The sequence below is a fragment of the Anguilla anguilla genome, chromosome 9 (genome assembly GCF_013347855.1).
Source record: "Anguilla anguilla isolate fAngAng1 chromosome 9, fAngAng1.pri, whole genome shotgun sequence".
NCBI lineage: Eukaryota > Metazoa > Chordata > Actinopteri > Anguilliformes > Anguillidae > Anguilla > Anguilla anguilla.
This window is the reverse complement of record NC_049209.1, coordinates 7889022-7908282: the sequence shown is the minus strand read 5'-3', so window position 1 is coordinate 7908282 and position 19261 is coordinate 7889022. Positions and strand designations below refer to the sequence as shown.

The following is a 19261-nucleotide window of genomic DNA, read 5'->3' as shown; positions in this document are numbered from 1 at the left end:
CGCTCGATGTGGGGCTGCATATATCCAATTCCCACCCTAATTTGTCATGTCCAATTATCTGAAACCATCTGAAGCCCAAAGCCGGGTCCATGGTTTTTGTATGAGCCTTTTTATGTAATAAGTGTAGTAATGGAGAGAGAAAGACTGATGCAGCAATACAATATTGAAGACTCTGTTTTGCTGAAATCTATGTGGTAAATGGGATAGTGGGCGGTACACTAGCTTGCATAATGCTATTTTTGGTGGGAGTCGGCCCTGTGCTCCGTCGTTGCTGTGGTGACGGGTCTCTCTGCTCCCGTCAGATCGCCATGGGGATCCCCCTCCACCGGATGAAGGACATCCGCATGCTGTTTGGGGTGCATCCCTGGGGGGACTCGCCCATCGACTTCGAGGGCCTGTCCACGGCCCCCTCCCCCCGGGGGCACGTCATCGCCGCCCGCATCACCAGCGAGAACCCCGACGAGGTACGCGCGGCCGCGGTAACAGGGGGCGGGGCCTAGAGGAGGGTTTCTGATTGGACGGCGGGTGAAATGTTACAGGTGTTGGGGTTAACCCTGACGAGGTACGCGCGGGTGCGGTCACAGGGGGCGGGGCCTAGAGGAGGGTTTCTGATTGGACGGCGGGTGAAACGTGTCCAGGTGTGTTGGGGGGTTAACGCTGGCCTCTCTGCGTGTGTGTGTGTGTGTGGCAGGGGTTCAAGCCCAGCTCGGGCACGGTGCAGGAGCTGAACTTCCGAAGCAACAAGAATGTGTGGGGCTACTTCAGCGTGGCCGCCGCGGGCGGGCTGCACGAGTTCGCCGACTCGCAGTTCGGGCACTGCTTCTCCTGGGGGGAGAACCGGGAGGAGGCCATCTCGTGAGTGTCTGCCCTCCGCTTCCTTTCCTCTCTTACTTCTGTTTTTTTTTTTTTTTTCGATAAAATCCAAGTCTTTTCCCTTTTTTTTTTGTTTGATGTTAGTATTAAAATTTGCATTTTTAAAAATGTTTAGATTTTTTATGTTACTTCTCAAGCGTAATCCTGGTCGGGGTCACGGGTGGGTGGGGTGAGGGTGTGGTGCTGGAGCCTATCATAGCATGCAGTGGGTGAGGGGCAGGAATACACCCTGGGAAGGTTCTGTATATTCATATTGTTTTCGCCCATCTTGGAAAAGTCTTCATGGGTTGTGGGAGGGTTTGGGTTATGTTCAGGAGCTGGCTTCAGGGTTAGTACTATGGTTCATTTTTGTTTTTCAGGTGACTTTTTTCACACTTTGGAGAGTTTTTTTTTTTTTTGGAGAATGTGTGTCTTTGTATGCGTGTCTCCTCAGTAACACGGTGTTTGCATTACAGTCCCCTGAGTAATGTTGATTATATGTCCTCTCCATAACATGGTGGCAGTTTGTGTCCCCTTACTAACATGGTGTTCATACGACTGTCCCCTGAGTGACATGGTGTCTCTTCTCTCAGTTACGTGGTGACTGTATCCTCTGTGTGTATCCTCACTAATGTGCTGTCTGTACGCGTGTCTCCAAAGTAACATGGTGGTAGCCTTGAAGGAGCTGTCCATCCGAGGGGACTTCAGGACCACAGTAGAGTACCTCATTAAGCTGCTGGAGACCGAAAGCTTCCAGCACAACAGTATTGACACAGGCTGGCTGGACCGGCTCATCGCAGAGAAGATGCAGGTAAAGAGCACTGGTGCATGAGAGTGTGTGAGAGAGTGTGTGTGTGTGTGTGTGAGAGAGGGAGAAAGGGAGAGAGAGAGGGTGACAGAGTGGAAGTGAGAGAGAGGGAGCGGGAGAGAGGGAAAGAGAGAATGATGTGATCTACAGGTAAGTGTCTATGTGAACAAGAGCCTGTTTAATCCCTCCTCAGACTGAACATTTGCTTTTGTGTCTGTTGTGCTGGCGCACTAATGTTAGGCTGTATAGCGTGGGTCTGCGTGCTGATTGGCTGTGCAGCGTGGGTCTGCGTGTTGATTGGCTATATAGCGTGGGTCTGCGTGTTGATTGGCTGTGCAGCGTGGGTCTGCGTGTTGATTGGCTATATAGCGTGGGTCTGCGTGTTGATTGGCTGTATAGCGTGGGTCTGCGTGCTGATTGGCTGTATAGCGTGGGTCTGCTTGCTGATTGGCTGTATAGCGTGGGTCTGCGTGCTGATTGGCCTGCTGCAGCCGCTGATCTCCGGTGTGGCGTCTCTGTGCTGCGTAGGCAGAGCGCCCGGACACCATGCTGGGCATCGTGAGCGGGGCGCTCCACGTGGCCGACGTCAACCTGCGCAACAGCGTCTCCAACTTCCTGCACTCTCTGGAGAGGTACGGAGAGCCTTCATTCTTTCTTTCTTTCTTTCTTTCTTTCTTTCTTTCTTTTCAGACCAGACAGGAAATAGTCCTGTCTGGTCTGAGGTTTTAAAGAGCTCATTGTGCTCAAATCCATTCATCCTTCTTTTGTGTGTGTGTGTGTGTGTGTCTCTCTCTCTGTGTAGAGGTCAGGTGCTACCCGCCCACACCTTGCTCAACACCGTGGACGTGGAGCTCATCTACGAGGGCACCAAGTACGTGATGAAGGTGACGCGCCAGTCGCCCAACTCCTACGTGGTGATCATGAACTGCTCCTGCGTGGAGGTGGACGTTCACCGGCTGAGCGACGGAGGCCTGCTGCTGTCCTACGACGGCAGCAGCTACACCACCTACTTGAAGGAGGAGGTGGACAGGTAGCGAGCTCGCCCCACATCCATCACCCGACTCGGACTACTGCCGTACAGTCTGTACTGAGGTTACTGCTGCTCACAGGAGTACTCACAGTACTCCTGTTCATACTGCAGTGTGAGTACTCCTGTTCATACTGCACTGTGAGTACTCCTGCTCATACTGCACTGAGTACTCCTGTTCATACTGCACTGTGAGTACTCCTGTTCACACTGTGAGTACTCCTGTACATATTGCACTGTGAGTACTCCTGTTCATACTGCACTGTGAGTACTCCTGTTCACACTGTGAGTACTCCTGTACATATTGCACTGTGAGTACTCCTGTTCATACTGCACTGTGAGTACTCCTGTTCATACTGCACTGTGATCACTCCTGTTCACACTACACTGTGAGTACTCCTGTTCACACTACACTGTGAGTACTCCTGGTCATACTGCACTGTGAGTACTCCTGTTCACACTGCACTGTGAGTACTCCTGTTCACACTACACTGTGAGTACTCCTGGTCATACTGCTCTGTGAGTACTCCTGGTCATACTGCACTGTGAGTACTCCTGTTCATACTGCACTGTGAGTACTCCTGTTCATACTGCTCTGTAAGTACTCCTGTTCACACTGCACTGTGCTGTACTGAGCAGTATGAGTCTGCTGAGCTTGGTGCTGTTTCCCCTGGCCCCCACAGGTACCGGATCACGATCGGGAATAAGACGTGCGTGTTCGAGAAGGAGAACGACCCCTCCCTGCTCCGCTCGCCCTCTGCCGGGAAGCTGATCCAGTACACCGTGGAGGACGGGGGTCACGTGTTCGCCGGGCAGTGCTACGCCGAGATCGAGGTGAGTGGCTAGGGGGTCGGCCGCCCCGAGGTCGTTCAGGGTTAAGCCCCGCCTTGCGAGGAGCCAATGGCGTGTCTGCGTCCCCCGTCAGGTGATGAAGATGGTGATGACGCTGACGGCCGTGGAGTCGGGCTGCATACACTACGTGAAGCGGGCCGGGGCGGTGCTGGAGCCGGGCTGCGTCATCGCCAAGCTGCAGCTGGACGACCCCAGCAGGGTGCAGCAGGTGTGTGCATCTGTGGGGTCAGGGGTCAGGGGTCAGGGGTCACGGGGGCTCCTATTGCTCCGTGCGGACCCGATGTGTTCGTTATTTATTTATTTATTTTACAACTGCAGAAATGTTTAAAAGTGGATTATTCTGAACTGAAAAATTTGAACGTCTCTCATCTTCCAAGATGCATTTGCCCTGTTTGAATAATTTTACCTGTAACCGTCTTATGGGATTTCCCTCGGGAAGTTGAGCTGAAGTTGTAAGTTTGCGTCAGTCCGCGTGCCGCGTGAGAGCGCTGCGCCTGCGTTTCAGGCCGAGCTCCACACGGGGGCGCTGCCGCGCATCCAGTCGGTGGCCCTGCGGGGGGAGAAGCTGCACCGGGTGTTCCACAGCACGCTGGACCACCTGCTGCACATCATGAACGGGTTCTGCCTGCCCGAGCCCTTCTTCAGCACCAGGGTGAGGAACTCCCACGCAAGGCCTGCTGCAGCGTACTCTCCCAGGCCCGCACGCAGCTGGGATCTGCACACGTGCATGTACATACGAGCACACCCACGCATGTCCACATGCGCACACACACACACCCGCACGTGCAGACTTCCTGTCTCTTGCACAACACAGACACACAGATTCCTCGCATGCTTATCCTCAGGCAATGTGCACGTTTTAAGCCGTGAATATGTGTTTGTGTGTGTGCACCTGCGTGTGTGTGCGCGTGTGTGTGCGCGTGTGCGTGCGTGTGTGTGTGCGTGTGTGCACCTGCGTGTGTGTGTGTGCGTGTGCGTGTGTGTATGCACCTGCGTGTGTGTGCGTGTGCGTGGACGTGCGTGTGTGTGTGTGTGTTTGTCTCCGCAGCTGAAGGAGTGGGTGGAGCGGCTGATGAAGACTCTGCGGGACCCCTCGCTCCCCCTGCTGGAGCTCCAGGACATCATGACCAGCGTGTCGGGACGCATCCCCCCCGCCGTGGAGAAAGCCATCAAAAAGGAAATGGCCCAGTATGCCAGCAATATCACCTCTGTGCTCTGCCAGTTCCCCAGCCAACAGGTACGGCACGTACACACGCTCACACGCAGATACACACATACACACACACACACCAGCGCACAGATGCACACAGTCATGCTTGCGTGCACAGACACACACATATACATAGACACACACACGGGCACATAGACGCACACACACAAACACACAGACAGACACACACATACCCACATATATACACATACTCACAGACACACACACGAGCACACATACACACGCACACACACACGCACAGATCGACACACGCACACACACACCAAGTGTTCAGCAGTGGCATGCGGTAACGTGCGCAGCAGAATGTCATTAGCACTCATTGAGCTCACCTGCGCACTACAGATCGCCAACATCCTGGACAGCCATGCGGCCACCCTCAACCGCAAGTCCGAGCGCGAGGTCTTCTTCATGAACACCCAGAGCATCGTGCAGCTGGTGCAGAAGTAAGGCTGGCGCCGCTCGCATGCCCGCCGCCCCTTCCACAGGCCTGACTGCCCCTTACCGGGAGAGCTGGGCATGTGCCCACTTGTGTGGGACCCCTCCAACCCTGGCATTTAGCATGTGTACAGCAGCTCTACTTGCAGGGGTTAATGAGTGAGCAGGGTTGTTGCCTGGTCATGTGATCATAATCCTTCTACAGCCCTGGTGTTTGTTGTTGGAGAGTATTGCTTGTTGCTATTATTTAGCGCATACACACACGTTTTCTATCAATGCAAGAGATTTTCCTTTATTGAAAATGTTCGTAATAGACTTGGTACTATTTTCACTAGTGCGTGGCATATTTTCCCAACTCTTAGTACAAACCTCAAAACTGGTGACACTTATAATGCAAACAGTCTTTCACTCGAAACCTGTCATTGTGCATTCATTGGAAATGTAAACATCTCTCACCACACACAACCATTGACTCAAAATATAAGTTTAATATGTAATGACAACATTGGTTTAATCACCAAGCACAGCATGAAGATATCTTTTCGATTAAGTTGTTTTAACTGCCAGTTAATCAAATGGCAAACAGTGCGAGGCACTGATAAGGCACCAGGTAAATGAGCTTCATACTGTCGGTACCTGTAGACCCCCTCTCTTTCTCGCGGTGTCTGGTAACGACGCGGCTGTTCTGGCCTGCAGGTACCGCAGCGGCATTCGCGGGCACATGAAGGCGGTGGTGATGGACCTGCTCCGGCAGTACCTGAAGGTGGAGGTGCAGTTTCAGAACGGTGAGGACCCCCCGACCCCCTGACCTCCGACCTCTCGCTTCTCCTCGCGATGCAGGCTTCCGCTGTGAACCGCTGGACCTTTAGCATGCGTTAGCTTCTTTGTGTTAGCATCTTTAGCATGTGTTAGCTTCTTTGTGTTAGCTTCTTTAGCATGCGTTAGCTTTTTTGTGTTAGCATCTTTAGCATGTGTTAGCTTCTTTGTGTTAGCATCTTTAGCATGTGTTAGCTTCTTTAGCATGTGTTAGCTTCTTTGTGTTAGCTTCTTTAGCATGTGTTAGCTTCTTTGTGTTAGCTTCTCTAGCATGCGTTAGCTTCTTCCCATGGAGTCAAAAGTCAGGACGATGCAGGAACTCACCAAGACAACAAACACTTTACTGAAGAAAGTAAAAGTTTATTGTAAGTCAGACTAGCCAGCGGGAAGGTCACTGAAACACAACACGAGTTCGCGGTACAGCAACCCACCACCCACTGGTCTTCTAGCCTGGTTTAGATACCCTCTGGGGCCTTGACCTGGTACCCATGTCCATCCTATCTGCGAGGGCCTATTTCTTAGTTCCCTAAACAACCTATGCCCTTAGTGTCGCCTGACACCATATGGCGTCACTACTTCCAGAGGAGAAACACTCCGAACCCATCGCATGAAGGGGGCTGAGAGGATTAGCGGTGGATGTGTGGAATTTGTTTGTAATCCCTTTAATTTCACCCTGATGCCTGAGTGTGTCGGTCGGCCTGTAGGAGGCTAAGTTTGCAGTTCCTGCACATCTCCACATGATGGCAGTGTGGCGCCGCCAAGCGCAAACACCAGCATCTGCCTTTGTTCTTCAGTCAATATTTGTTTTCCTTATATACCTTGAAAAATATGTTCCTGGAATAAAATGAATAGACTTTCACGGTTAATTTAATTGCTTCCCCCCCCCCCCCCCCCCAACGTAATCTTCTCAGAGTTAATTCCATTTTGGGTTCTGCCACAAATAAAAATACATTTGCTTCTGCAATTGGTGTCCTTGTGGACTGACGCAGTCACGCAGCTGACTTAGAGATGGGCTCCAGGCTCGCCCGCTATATTCATTAACTTTTAAGAAAAGCTGTTAAGACAACAGCCAAAGAATTCCAACGATGATGTCATGTTCACCAAAAATGTGAAGGAAAAAAAAAAAAAAACCCACATTAGAACCCCCTGTAAGTGGTTTTTTTTTCATTTCACGATTTTAACATAAAACAAATGACCTGAGCTGAGCCAAAGTAATTTCTCTCAGATAATTAGTTAATGGGTAAAACAGGATAGGCATCAGAATGACTGTTGGCCATTGGCTGCTGTGCGTCGCTGTGAAATTGAGGGCAACCTCAGCCTTGTCTGGCGTAAGCCGAGTCTCGCAGCGTCTTTGACGGGCATATGCTTCACCCGCGGCCCAGACCCACCGTTGTTCTTCCGTGGCGTTTGGCAGTGCGTTTTAAGCGTGCTGGGGGGGGGGGGGGGGGCGGTTGCCGGGGCTACCGGGGTCTTTAGTGAGTCGCGGGGCCGCGTGCACGCTGGGAAGGTCCTGCGGACAGCCAAAGTGAAATCCAGGTCACTGCCCTGCTTCGCTTGCAGGACCCAGTTCTGCTGACTTCTTAATCACCTCCCTCCCACTGCTGGCTAAAGGCTGCGCGCGCGTGTGTGTGTGTGTGTGTGTCTGTGTGTGAGAGTGTCTGTGTGTGCGTGTGTCTGTGTGTGCGTGTGTGCGTGTGTCTGTGTGTGTGTGTGAGAGAGTGTCTGTGTGTGCGTGTGTGTGTGTGTCTGTGTGTCTGTGCGCCTCTGGGTCTGTGCGTGTGCGTGCGTGCGTGTGTGTGCACGCGCGTGGGTGTATGTTCATGCACGCGTATGCATACGCACATATGTATTTGTGGGTTTGTGTTTGTATGTGTAATGTTATGTGCTTTTTGAGTATGTATTTCAGTGTATGTGTGTATGTTTGTGTGTGTGTGTTTGGGTGAGGATGTGTTTGTTTATTATTGTGTGTGTATCTGTTGCTATATGGTTTTGTGTCTGTGTGCCTGTGGTGTGTGTGTGTGTGTTTGTGTGTGTTAGGGCTGTCAGTGGCAGGAAATTGAGTTTGAATTTAACCTTCTAAAATTGGTATGAATTCAAATGTAATTTGCATAAGTATGTATGTTGCTAGGTGCGATATGTATAACAATATGCAGTGATGCACTAATATCGGCCAAAGTGTTATCATCCACAAGGGTGTAGTACAACACAATTGAACATTGACAACATTGTTCATAATATTATGTTTTTCGTTTCCCGTGCTGTTCATACGATGTGCAATTGTGCATTACGTCAACTTATGAAACTGATCAGCAGTTTCAACAAATTAACCCAGAATATAAAGCAAGTTTTCTCAGTGATGTAATTTATCATAGCTCAGCATTGCAGTAAGCACAATGCACAATAGCCCGTAAGTACATTGCTGTTGTTATCGCTGCTATGTTGACAGTTGCTAACGTTAGCCTGATTGTTTTCTTTGTTGTGATACGACGGAGGTCGTTACATAAGATAGCTTCCCATGTTACGTTATGAAAATACATTTGCATTCAGAAATGTGATTTGGTGCTTGAGTCACACAAAATATATATTGATTACAAAATGCAGAACCTGGAATAAAGATTAGAACTCTCAAAATTCATTTTGAACTATGAAAAAAAAATATTTGAACTTTGAATATTTTTTGACAACCCTAGTGTGTTGTGTGTCTGTGTGTGCGTGTGTGTGAGGGAGAGATGTCTGTGGTGTGCATGTGTGTGTATGTGAGTGTGTGGCTGTGCGTGTATCTGGGTGTGTGCGTGTGTGGCTGTGTGTGTATCTGGGTGTATGTGTGTGTGTAGCTGTGCGTGTATCTATGTGTGTGTGTGTGTATGTGTGGCTGTGCGTGTATCTAGGTGTGTGCGTGTGTGTGGCTGTGCGTGTATCTGGGTGTGTGCGTGTGTGTGGCTGTGTGTGTGTATATGAGTGTGCGTATATCTGGGTTTGTGTGTGTTTGTGAGTGTCTGGCTGTGCGTGTATCTGTGTGTGTGTGTGTGTGTGTGTGTGTGTGTATCTAGGTGTGTGCGTGTGTATGGCTGTGTGTGTATCTGGGTGTGTGTGTATATGAGTGTGCGTATATCTGGGTTTGTGTGTGTTTGTGAGTGTCTGGCTGTGCGTGTATCTGTGTGTGTGCCTGTGTGTGTGTGTGTGTGTGTGTGTGTTTGTGAGTGTCTGGCTGTGCCTGTGTGTGTGTGTGTGTGTGTGTGTGTGAGAGAGGGAGAGAGCATGTGTGAGCGTGTGAATGCGAGCGAGGCTCTGTTTTTCACAGCCTCCGTGTCCCCGGTGGAGAGGCGGCGGCGGCCAGCGCACACCCCACGCTGATGTGTTTAATTGCGTCGGTCTGCAGGACACTACGACAAGTGCGTGTTCACGCTGCGGGAGGAGAACAAGGGAGACATGGCCAACGTGCTCAACTACATCTTCTCCCACGCCCAGGTCACCAAGAAGAACCTGCTGGTCACCATGCTGATTGTGAGTGGGGCTGGGGGCGGGGCTGAGAAAGTGACAGGGCGAGGGGGAGGGGCCAACAGGCCTTCTGGAGCCGAGGCTCTAAATAGCGTGTGTGTGTGTGTGTGTGTGTGCACTGTCACTGGGCTCTGTCACTGTCTTTTGTCGCTCGATATATACAATGCAGAACATGAGGACCAACAAGTTCATGTTCAACAAGGCCGGACTGGCTCTCTCTCTCTCTTTATCTCTCTCTCTCTCTCCCCCTCTATCTCCTTTGCCCTCTCTCCCTCTCTTTCCTAATCTTTCCCTCTCTCTCCCTCTCTCCCTCTCTCTCACCCTCTCTCCCTCTCTCTCTCCCTCTATCTCCTTTGCCCTCTCTCCCTCTCTTTCTTAGTCTTTCCCTCTCTCTCCCTCTCTCTCTCTCTCTCCCTCTATCTCCTTTGCTCTCTCTCCCTCTCTTTGCTAATCTTTCTCTCTCTCTGCTGATATTTTGAGAGGTCGTAATGGGGCAGTGATATAGGCGGCGATCCGCTCTCTCTCCCCTCCTCTCTCTCTCTCTCTCTCTCTCTCTGTGCTCGGCGTCCCCTGCCTGGTATTGTAAATAAGTCTGGGTGTGAGAGAATCTCATTACCGGGACACAAAGCGGTATTTCCTGGGAGGATTGAGGAGGGGGGGTGGGGGGGGGGCAGTAATCAGGGCTCTGCTGATGGGGAGGGAGAGTGGCAGCTGGGCTCCTGCTCGGCCTCCAGTTTCCTTCCCGGCCCAGCCGCTCAAGTGTGTAATTACTGCGGTGTGTCAGTGAGGTGTGAGGCCTTTTCTGAGTAACAGCACCCCCCCACCCCGTCCCCCGTCCCCCCCCAGCAGCCCCCCGTCCCCCTCACCCGGCACCCCGGCCCCCTGCGCTCAGCGCAAACACCCGGGTGAGGGTCACACATCCAAAATTGAGCCCCCCCCCCCCCCCCCCCCCAACTCACACGCACGCACAGATATACATACGGGCACCCCTTTAATAAACCCCCGTCCGCATACAGTGGCCTTTTTCAGGGTTGACTTTCTCAGTTGTTTTTGATACGCTTCTATCGCCTGAGCGTTTTTGTTTGATTGGCGTTTTTGTTTGATTGGCGTTTGTTTGATTGGCGTTGCCGTCGGCAGTAACGGCTGCGCTCACTCTCTCTCTCCTCTCCAGGACCAGCTGTGCGGCCGAGACCCCACGCTGACGGACGAGCTGATGGCCATCCTGACCGAGCTGACCCAGCTCAGCAAGACCACCAACGCCAAGGTGGCGCTGCGCGCGCGCCAGGTGAGGCCTCGTTCCGCACTTCCTGTTTCCTGTTTGGTCTGGGAAAGATTGGCCCTATCGCAGCACACAGATGCCAGGAAGAGCAGGGGGAACCACAGGGCATGTGTGTTGTCAGTGACAGGGGTGAGAGTGGCTTGGTTCAGACCATGCGACTCTAACTCATTTAGCTAATGAGAACTAAGGAAAGCCAACTTTTTAAAAAGCTGAATTAAAATTGAAATTAAGTATTTACCTCATTCACAGCCAAAGAGGAATGCACTCCCAACGTGATAAGTTAGGCTCAAGGTGTGCCTTTTTGCCATTGTGTGATTCTCTCACGGGTTATGACATTGGGAGTTTGGATGCCTTCTCACACTTAAAGAGGTTCAGATTGTGACAACCAGGTTGGATGATAGCATAGTCTAAACAAACTCCCGATCGGGTCAGATGACGTTACAGTCGGCAAAGCACAGCGGGCAAAACGTCACACACGGAGCCACCTCCTGATTGGTCGACGGGAATTGAAACGCAGAATCGGCTCACGTGACCTCTCACACCTGACAAATTCAAACCGACTGTGCCTGAATTTTTTTGACACGTCAAAAAAATTGTCAGGAGCCCACAGACCAGTCGGATGGGTTCGGAATGGTATCACGTAGCTTGCCAGCTGGGACGGAACGATGGTTTTCTTACGATTTGATCCCGATCTGGAAAAAAAGAACAATTGGGAGCCCGCCCCTCGTATAACATACCCCCGCCCTAACTGTAAATGAGATCTTATGAATGTGACTGTAAGATGTGATGTTGTTATGGAAACTGAGAGTGGGCGTTGACTTTGGTCCGTCCCGCCTCCCCCAGGTCCTGATCGCCTCCCACCTGCCCTCCTACGAGCTGCGGCACAACCAGGTGGAGTCCATCTTCCTCTCCGCCATCGACATGTACGGCCACCAGTTCTGCATCGAGAACCTGCAGGTACCCGTCGGCCCCGCCCACTGGACCCGCCGTGACATCACTGCCCCCACAGCGCTGACGTGTAGCCCCGTAGCCTGACCGCTAACATAACCTGAGCAGCACCCGGCCGAATGGAAACCTTGCATTGCCTTCGTCTCTTTTCAGGACCGTAGTATTTCGGAGAAAGGGACACGGGTCCCTCTGCTCTGTGTTAGGGCCTCAGGTCAGAATGTCAGTTAGCCGTTCAGTCGCCTTACTGTGCCGTTTGAAGGCCTACTGGGACCCCTAGGGGGATAACTGTTACGCAAGTTTAAATCTCTGTGGGTAACATGATAAAGACAAGCTAGTGGCCCTACTAATGAATAATCAGGATAAGAAGGGTATATGAATGCTGGTATAATGGTACACAGAGAAGAGAGTCTATAAATTTGCACCTTTGGACATTAGTTCTTGTAGGATAGGGGGAAAAAAATCACATCTTATAATTTTGTTTCTCAGATCAGTGACTGGCCTCTGCAGGAACACTTTTTTTTTTTTTTTGTTTGATTTCACTGTACATTTCTCCCCCTCCCTTCCCAGAAACTGATCCTGTCGGAGACGTCCATCTTTGACGTGCTGCCCAATTTCTTCTACCACAGCAACCAGGTGGTCAGGATGGCTGCCCTGGAGGTGAGAGGGCACGGCTGACCTGTGTCTTATCGCCGATACCGCCGTGTCAGGGGTGGGTGGAGGGGGTTTGGGTGGGGTGCGGGGGGGGGGGTGGAATGTGTTTCACAGGGGGCGGGAGTCTGTACCTGTGTCCGGACGACCACTGGCTCGGGAAGCAGGGTGACCTTCAGTAAATGACTAATGCAAATTTAGCTTTGGATACATTTTCCATTTGTTTCGATTTTCAAAGCATTTTCTTCAGCTCTTGGAAATCCCACCTCCAGACAAAGGCAAATTACTAAATATGTGATTAGGTGGGGAGATAATGAAGCCTAAGCAATAAAGCATGTTGTTTTCATCCGAATTATTAAATTGAGTAAATCGTAATAATCATGGCGAGGACCACCATTTTGGCTCAGAATCCAGATGTCTGCAGCAAGTAGATAAACAGATAGATGGAGGGGAAATGGAGATCTGAGGAACAGCTGCCGCACCTCGGTGTTTGACCACTCCCTCCCTGATGGACAGGTGTACGTGCGCAGGGCCTACATCGCGTACGAGCTCAACAGCGTCCAGCACCGGCAGCTCAAGGACAACACCTGCATCGTGGAGTTCCAGTTCATGCTGCCCTCCTCCCACCCCAACAGGTACCCACGATGCACTGCCGTGCCCCCCGCCCTCAGAGCGACGCGGGGGGGGCGGGGCCTGGGGCCTGGCGCCATCTCCCGTCCGAGCGCACGAGAGCCACTGGCGTTTACCGCTCTGGGAAAGGGTTTTTTTTTTTTTGTGATTTATTTAAGCGAGTGGCGTGAGAATAGCGGACGCAGCGGCGGGTCTGTTCTGCAGCGAGCTCGCGGCTGGAGCCGGCGGTCCTCCTCTTCCTGTGCTCTGACTGTGGAGAGACCCGGCCGGCCTACTTCCGCTGACGCCAGCCCCTTCGTTTTCTCCGCTCTCCTCAAGGAGACGTCAGTGGGCCAAACTTTAAAGGTTTAAGGTGTGAGGAGACCCTAAAAGAGCCCAAAAAAGAATTTGTAGTGCAAAGAGGCCCGATTTAAAAAATGAGAAACCTCATCAGCCATGATTTCTGTCACTGGTCCCCGGGTTTCACTGGCCCAGTTTTGTGTCCCCTCTTCACTCGAATTTGTCGTCATGAGCGCAGCGCTGCGTGTGTGTGTTCTGTTGTTTGATTCGCGCCTGCAATATGACCTGCTCCTTTTTGGCGACTGATGTGTTTGTGCCCATTTTCATTTGTTAATTTTACGTTTCATTTGTTTCTAGCTTTTTTTTTTTTTAGTTTTCTTCTTTCTGTTACCTCCCCCCCCCCCCCCGACTGCCGGACTCGCGATGCTGGCCTGTTGCAGGCGGCGCAGATTTGCATGTTCCTGGCTCAGCCGAATCTTTGGCTTTAAAACCGCAATTTGTCTACGTGCAACACAGATGGTCAGCTCCTGCGATCCGTCCGCCCTCGTGTTCCAAGAGGTTCTAGTCGATTGCAGGAGGTTCTGGTGCTGTCTCCATGGTTACGCCAGCCATTTCTGCGTGTGGCCACGTCATTAAATTAATATTCATGAAGCCGGAACACCAGAGCACTGTTCTGTTTGGACAGCGGCAGAGGCAGACGTTGTAATGAGACGAGCGTGGAGCTGGCCATCTGGTTTGCGTATATGCGATCTGTATTTAGGCCAGTCTTGACGAGGCAGTGCAGGGAGGGACTCAGAGGAAGTAGGTGGGATGGGGGACAGATTACATCAGATTACATCAGATTACGTGTGATTGCATGTGCGAGAGGAGCGCCGTCACTGAGCAAGCGTGTGTGTGGTCAGTCCTGCGTTGCCGCGGGCAACCGTGTGCGCCCGCCCCCCCCCCCACATCGCGCAGGCCGGGCCCTTCCGGAATCCGGCGACAGATCCAGGGTCAACCCCGGCCTAACCTAAAACGCTAACCTTCTCCACTCTCTCGTAAAGAGGAATCCATCTGAAACGAAACGAGTGATACCGATGCAGGACGCTGCCTGCTCAGACCTGCCTGCAGCTAAAAAGGCACGTCCCTCGCCTGCCTGGCGCGTTGATGCAACTGCGTCCGCTAGCCGTGGGCGGCCAGAACGACCCACAAGCCCCTGTTCTCAACCAGGTTCCCGAGGTGCTGCGTAAATGTCACGCATCCTCATTCGTTTCCCTCAAAATCCTCTGCATACATTTAAACAAACTTAGCCCTGTCAATATTTCTGTGTTGACGCTAATTGATACCTGATTGGATGACGATTGAGGGCCTAGGGAGGGGAACCGTTCAGCTCTTTAATTGAGCTGAGGGGTCGCTATCGCGTTACGATGAACTGAGGTCACAGCGTCTCAGAGACCACACACAGCTTAGGCCTCTTGACCGCTTCCTCTTACTGTTGCCTGCCACTAACCTCTCAGTAATTAATGTCGTTTGATTGCAGAGGGAACATCCCAACTCTAAACAGGTATAGTACACATTCTTTCTATTGCCATCCATTAAGTAGGGTCCTAGAGTGACAGTAGAGTTTAACAGAGGAGTTGTGTTGATGCAATGCAGCATGGTCCAAGATGGGCAGAAGAGAGAAAATAAAATAAAAAAACATGAATGGGAATAGATGTATTAAATTCCCAATTAAAAACATACAATTAAGCTATTTGATTAACAAGTGAAATGCAATCCAGCATTTCAAACAAGCATTTCAAGCAAAAGGATATCTCTGGATTTCCACAGGTAAATGTGGATGACCAATCACAATCCAGTGACATCATCATTGACCAATTGGACGTCTTGTCTGAGTGTTTGTCAGACGACAAGGTCTGACCTGATTGGCCATGCTGCTGCTGTCTGTCGTAGCTGTAGCATTTTTTCCCTGTCAGGAATCCAGCCCATGATTGGAGCTGCTGCTGGTTGATCTCAGTGATTGGACACTAAATGCGCAGCATGGCTTTCTGCAGCGAGCTGGTTCAGTACTCTGGAATGTGTATTAGCGGATCTGAGTGCTTTTCAGAGTTGGGGGCAATTCCACAGACAGCGCTGCTTAGGTCAATTTCCGGAAAATTCCGATTCCGCTACCAGAAATATTTCAATGTTTTTTTTTTCAGTTTACTGGTGCATTCCCTGATGTGCTTGTGATGCTTGTCATATTACAGTCAAATAGGCCACCAGTGTAATTGCAGCGTATGAAAAACACTAATTTGTCCATCCATAGTCTTACTGACAACATTACAAATATTGTTGATATTGGGGTTTGGTGTGATAATTATTGTTTATGTTACAGTATGTGTGCTTGTATGTGTCTGTGTGTATACCCAAGAAATGCTAGGTTGCAGTGACTTGCATATGTATGTGTAGTACTGAAAACTGAATTTAGGTGAGACAGAAGCACAAATGAATTCTGCCATAGTTTTACATGCACGTGTCACTTGTTGGAATAGTATAGCATAACAATGAATGAATAGTACATGTATATAGTCAAGAATTATCAGTATAGTGTGTTGATATTGAATTAATTAAGTGAAAACCATGAATTAAGCACGACTAATAGAGTTAAAATGGAGATATTCCTAAAAGGTCAATGTTAGTTCAGTTGAACTCCTCAAATATGTTTCAATGTCATTTCAAACTCTAATTCAAAAACTTGGGAGTTAGTCAAAAACTTGAATACCTTTTGGAATATACCCCATATCTGGTCTCAGTGTGTGGATATGCTTGTATGTATGTATGTGTGTGCGTGCGCACGTGCGTGTGCGCATGTGTGTGTGCAGCAATGAGTATGCATGTGTGTGCAGATACACACTTGTGTGTTCCCAAAGAATAGTTATACCTTGGGGGAGCAGGGATGCTCTGCGATTGGTTAACTCACAGTAACAAGCTGGGTTTACCTATTCTCTGCTATGGGAAATTTTACCTGTGAAAACATTGTTAGCATTGAACGTTAGCGTTGCAGTTGTCAGCTCTGTGCAAGACGATCAGGGGCGTCTGTGGCCGCTGCGTTGGAGCTGCTCACGCAGTGTGGCATGTGACAGAAGCAGAGGGCGGCCGTGTGTGTGTGTGTGTGTAATTGTGTGTGTGTGTGTGTATGTGAGAGAGAGAGAGAGTGTAGAGGGAAGTGAAGGAGCTCTTGATTAGCACAGTTGGCTTCTCCTTCTGGGCTGGAGAGTCACAGCGGGGAGGAACCTGTGGGAGATCTTATGTGCTGATAGCGGAGTGTGTCTCCTTTCACGTTCCCGTTCTTCCTGCTTGATGTAGGAAGGTCAGGCAGCTCTGTGCTTTTGAGGAACTCTGCGGTGCTCTCTTTGTATTGGCCGCCCTTGTCAGGTGGGGCCAGGCGAACGCTAACACTGACATGTGTCCCTGATTGGTTGAGAGTATCTGGTAAGTGGCAGTAACCGAACGGATAGACATTTGGATATGGATGCCTCCCTCCTCAGGAGCGATCTTTATGCACTCAGGTGTCGACTCAGAAGCGCAGCAGAGCTACGCTGTGGAGCTGGGTATCGGATGTTGTTGTCCTGCTGGCGTTTGTGAAGCCTAGCATCCGAGCGCTTCGGTGACGCGTAGGGCGTTTCCCGGGTGATGTGAGTGTAGAGTGCCTGGTGGGCAGTAGAGCTTGCTGAAAGGGTGGAGGATGCAGGTGTGGGCTAGAGCAGGTGGTTTGGGGCAGGTGTTTTGGGGCAGGTGCTCTGGGGCAGGTGAGTGGAGAGCAGGTGATTTGGGGCAGGTATTTTGGGGCGGGTGCTCTGGGGCGGGTGGGTGGAGAGAGCGGGTGCAGCCATGCTCCGGGGGGATCCTGACCTTGTCTGTGTCGCGGTGGCAGAATGTCCTTCTCCTCCAACCTGAACCACTACGGGATGGTGCACGTGGCCAGCGTGAGCGACGTGCTCCTGGACACCTCCTTCACCCCGCCCTGCCAGCGCATGGGCGCCATGGTCTCCTTCCGGTCCTTCCAGGAGTTCATCAGGTGAGGGCGCTTTATCCCCCCCCCCCACCCCCACCCTTCCCCCGGCCTCACCGGCGCGGGCCTCTCCGTTAACCGCTGAGCCTCTGCCCCCCCCCCCCCCTCCCCTCCCCTCCCCTCCAGGAACATCCAGGACGTCCTGAGCTGCTTCTCCGACTCCCCTCCTCCAAGTCCCACCTTCCCCGAGGGGGGGAACCCAGTCCTGTACGGAGAGGAGGACAGTAAGGTGAGGGGAGAGGGGGCGGCTGCACGTCCATCTACTCCTGAACTGGTGACTGCACTTTATGTATTGCCCCTGGGGGAGTGGGTGTGGGGCGGGGGGGGAGGGCGGGTGTCTGTTTCTCTGTGCACAACACTTCACTAAAAAAACAGAATATCGAAGGACTTAGACAGGGTTTGTCTTGTGAAGTGTCACTTCAGAAAGGTTCTCACTCAAGTATATGGCCAATACGTATGACTTAAATATCAGTGTGTTGGATGAAAATCCCCACATTATTTAACTTTTTGGAGTACTGTTTTTTTGTAAGGGGGGGGGGGAAGGCCCCAGTCAGCTTGGCAGAGGTAGAGGGGACAGTCAGGGAAGGGCTCAGCGTGAAAGGGTGAATGAGATTAGGATCTGCAGTAAGGCTAGCTGTTTGAATACTCCGCACTGGAGACGGGCAGGAGCGTGCGATTGACTTCATCGTTGCTTCTCGTCTGTGTCGCTAAACCTGCAGAGCATCCAGGACGAGCCCATTCACATCCTCAACGTGGCCATCAAGACGGACAGCGACATCGACGACGACGGCCTGGCCGCCATGTTCCGGGAGTACACCCAGTCAAACGTGAGCGCCCCCCCATCCCGACCCCCCCCCCCCCCCCCACCCGACCGCGTTCGTCTGGGCACGCTCAGCCGCGGAGCTGGAACACCGCGGGGAGGTGGGGGTGGGGGGGGGCGGAGGGGACGGAGACGGAGTTTTTAACAGAGTGGCACAGAAGCCACACGCAGCAGAAGGGCAGGCTCTGCGCTAAGAGGATTACTGACTTGAAAAAGGGTCGCCGTCACTTAATTGAAGGCTTACAAGCCCAGGGAACAGGGAAGGAGTCAAAGTGAAGGTAACGCTCCCGGGCGGGGAGCATCCCGGAGATTTACCCCGGCGTCCTCGCTTTCTCTCCCCCTCTCTCCCTCGCTCCCTCTCTCCCTCCGCACGCCTCTCGTTTCCCGCGCGCGCTATCGCCAAGTTTCAGGGTCTCGAGGACATTTTTTACGCGTTTCGCAATTTTAATCTCCTTCGGCGCCGAACCAGAGGGGGGGGGGGGGGGGCGGCCTTGAACTCCCAGCATTCAAATTCTGTGATCTTGGCTTTTTTTTTTTCGTGCCGTCAATCCGTACCGCGGCGCCCCCCCCGGATCGTTTCGGACGCCCGCGTACTCCGGCTTTAATCGTCGTCGTCCGGGTGTTTCCATAGCGATCGCGCTCTCGTTAGACGTTGTTACGTTGTTAGACGGGTGTTTCCATAGCAATCGCGCTCTCGTTAGACGTTGTTACGTTGTTAGACGGGTGTTTCCATAGCAATCGCGCTCTCGTTAGACGTTGTTACGTTGTTAGACGGGTGTTTCCATAGCAATCGCGCTCTCATTAGACGTTGTTACGTTGTTAGACGGGTGTTTCCATAGCAATCGCGCTCTCGTTAGACGTTGTTACGTTGTTAGACGGGTTGTTTCGCCTGCAGGTCGCTCCGCTCGCTTCGTCTTCCCCCCCCCCCCCCCTTCCCGCCGACGGCCCGGTGATTTGTAAGCGTCGGCGCGAGGGATGGATCCGCGGCCGCGTTTGTTTGACGTCTGCCGGGCGCCGCGTGGCGGCGGGCGGGCCTCAAACCGACGCCGCGGTGCACTTAGCGGGCGAACGGCGGCCAGCGAACAGCGGAAGGAGGAATAAAATA

General features: G+C 51.8%; 1 protein-coding gene across 12 annotated transcripts in view; it reads left to right on the top strand.

The window, feature by feature from the left end:
- The window catches only part of acaca (acetyl-CoA carboxylase alpha), a 77287-nt gene that overhangs the window by 12921 nt on the left and 45105 nt on the right, over positions 1-19261 (top strand). For 5 of the 12 annotated variants that reach the window (XM_035433468.1, XM_035433457.1, XM_035433462.1 and 2 more), the window contains 20 exons: positions 303-464; positions 692-855; positions 1513-1663; positions 2189-2292; positions 2463-2690; positions 3371-3521; positions 3613-3747; positions 4045-4191; positions 4588-4776; positions 5113-5213; positions 5902-5990; positions 9401-9525; positions 10691-10804; positions 11642-11755; positions 12314-12403; positions 12911-13029; positions 14823-14846; positions 17199-17342; positions 17463-17610; positions 18056-18163. In XM_035433468.1, coding sequence (XP_035289359.1) covers positions 303-464; positions 692-855; positions 1513-1663; positions 2189-2292; positions 2463-2690; positions 3371-3521; positions 3613-3747; positions 4045-4191; positions 4588-4776; positions 5113-5213; positions 5902-5990; positions 9401-9525; positions 10691-10804; positions 11642-11755; positions 12314-12403; positions 12911-13029; positions 14823-14846; positions 17199-17342; positions 17463-17610; positions 18056-18163 — 2607 coding nt within the window. The remainder of the gene's footprint in view (positions 1-302; positions 465-691; positions 856-1512; positions 1664-2188; positions 2293-2462; positions 2691-3370; positions 3522-3612; positions 3748-4044; positions 4192-4587; positions 4777-5112; positions 5214-5901; positions 5991-9400; positions 9526-10690; positions 10805-11641; positions 11756-12313; positions 12404-12910; positions 13030-14822; positions 14847-17198; positions 17343-17462; positions 17611-18055; positions 18164-19261) is intronic. The other 7 variants (XM_035433461.1, XM_035433466.1, XM_035433459.1 and 4 more) reach the window with 3 other exon arrangements.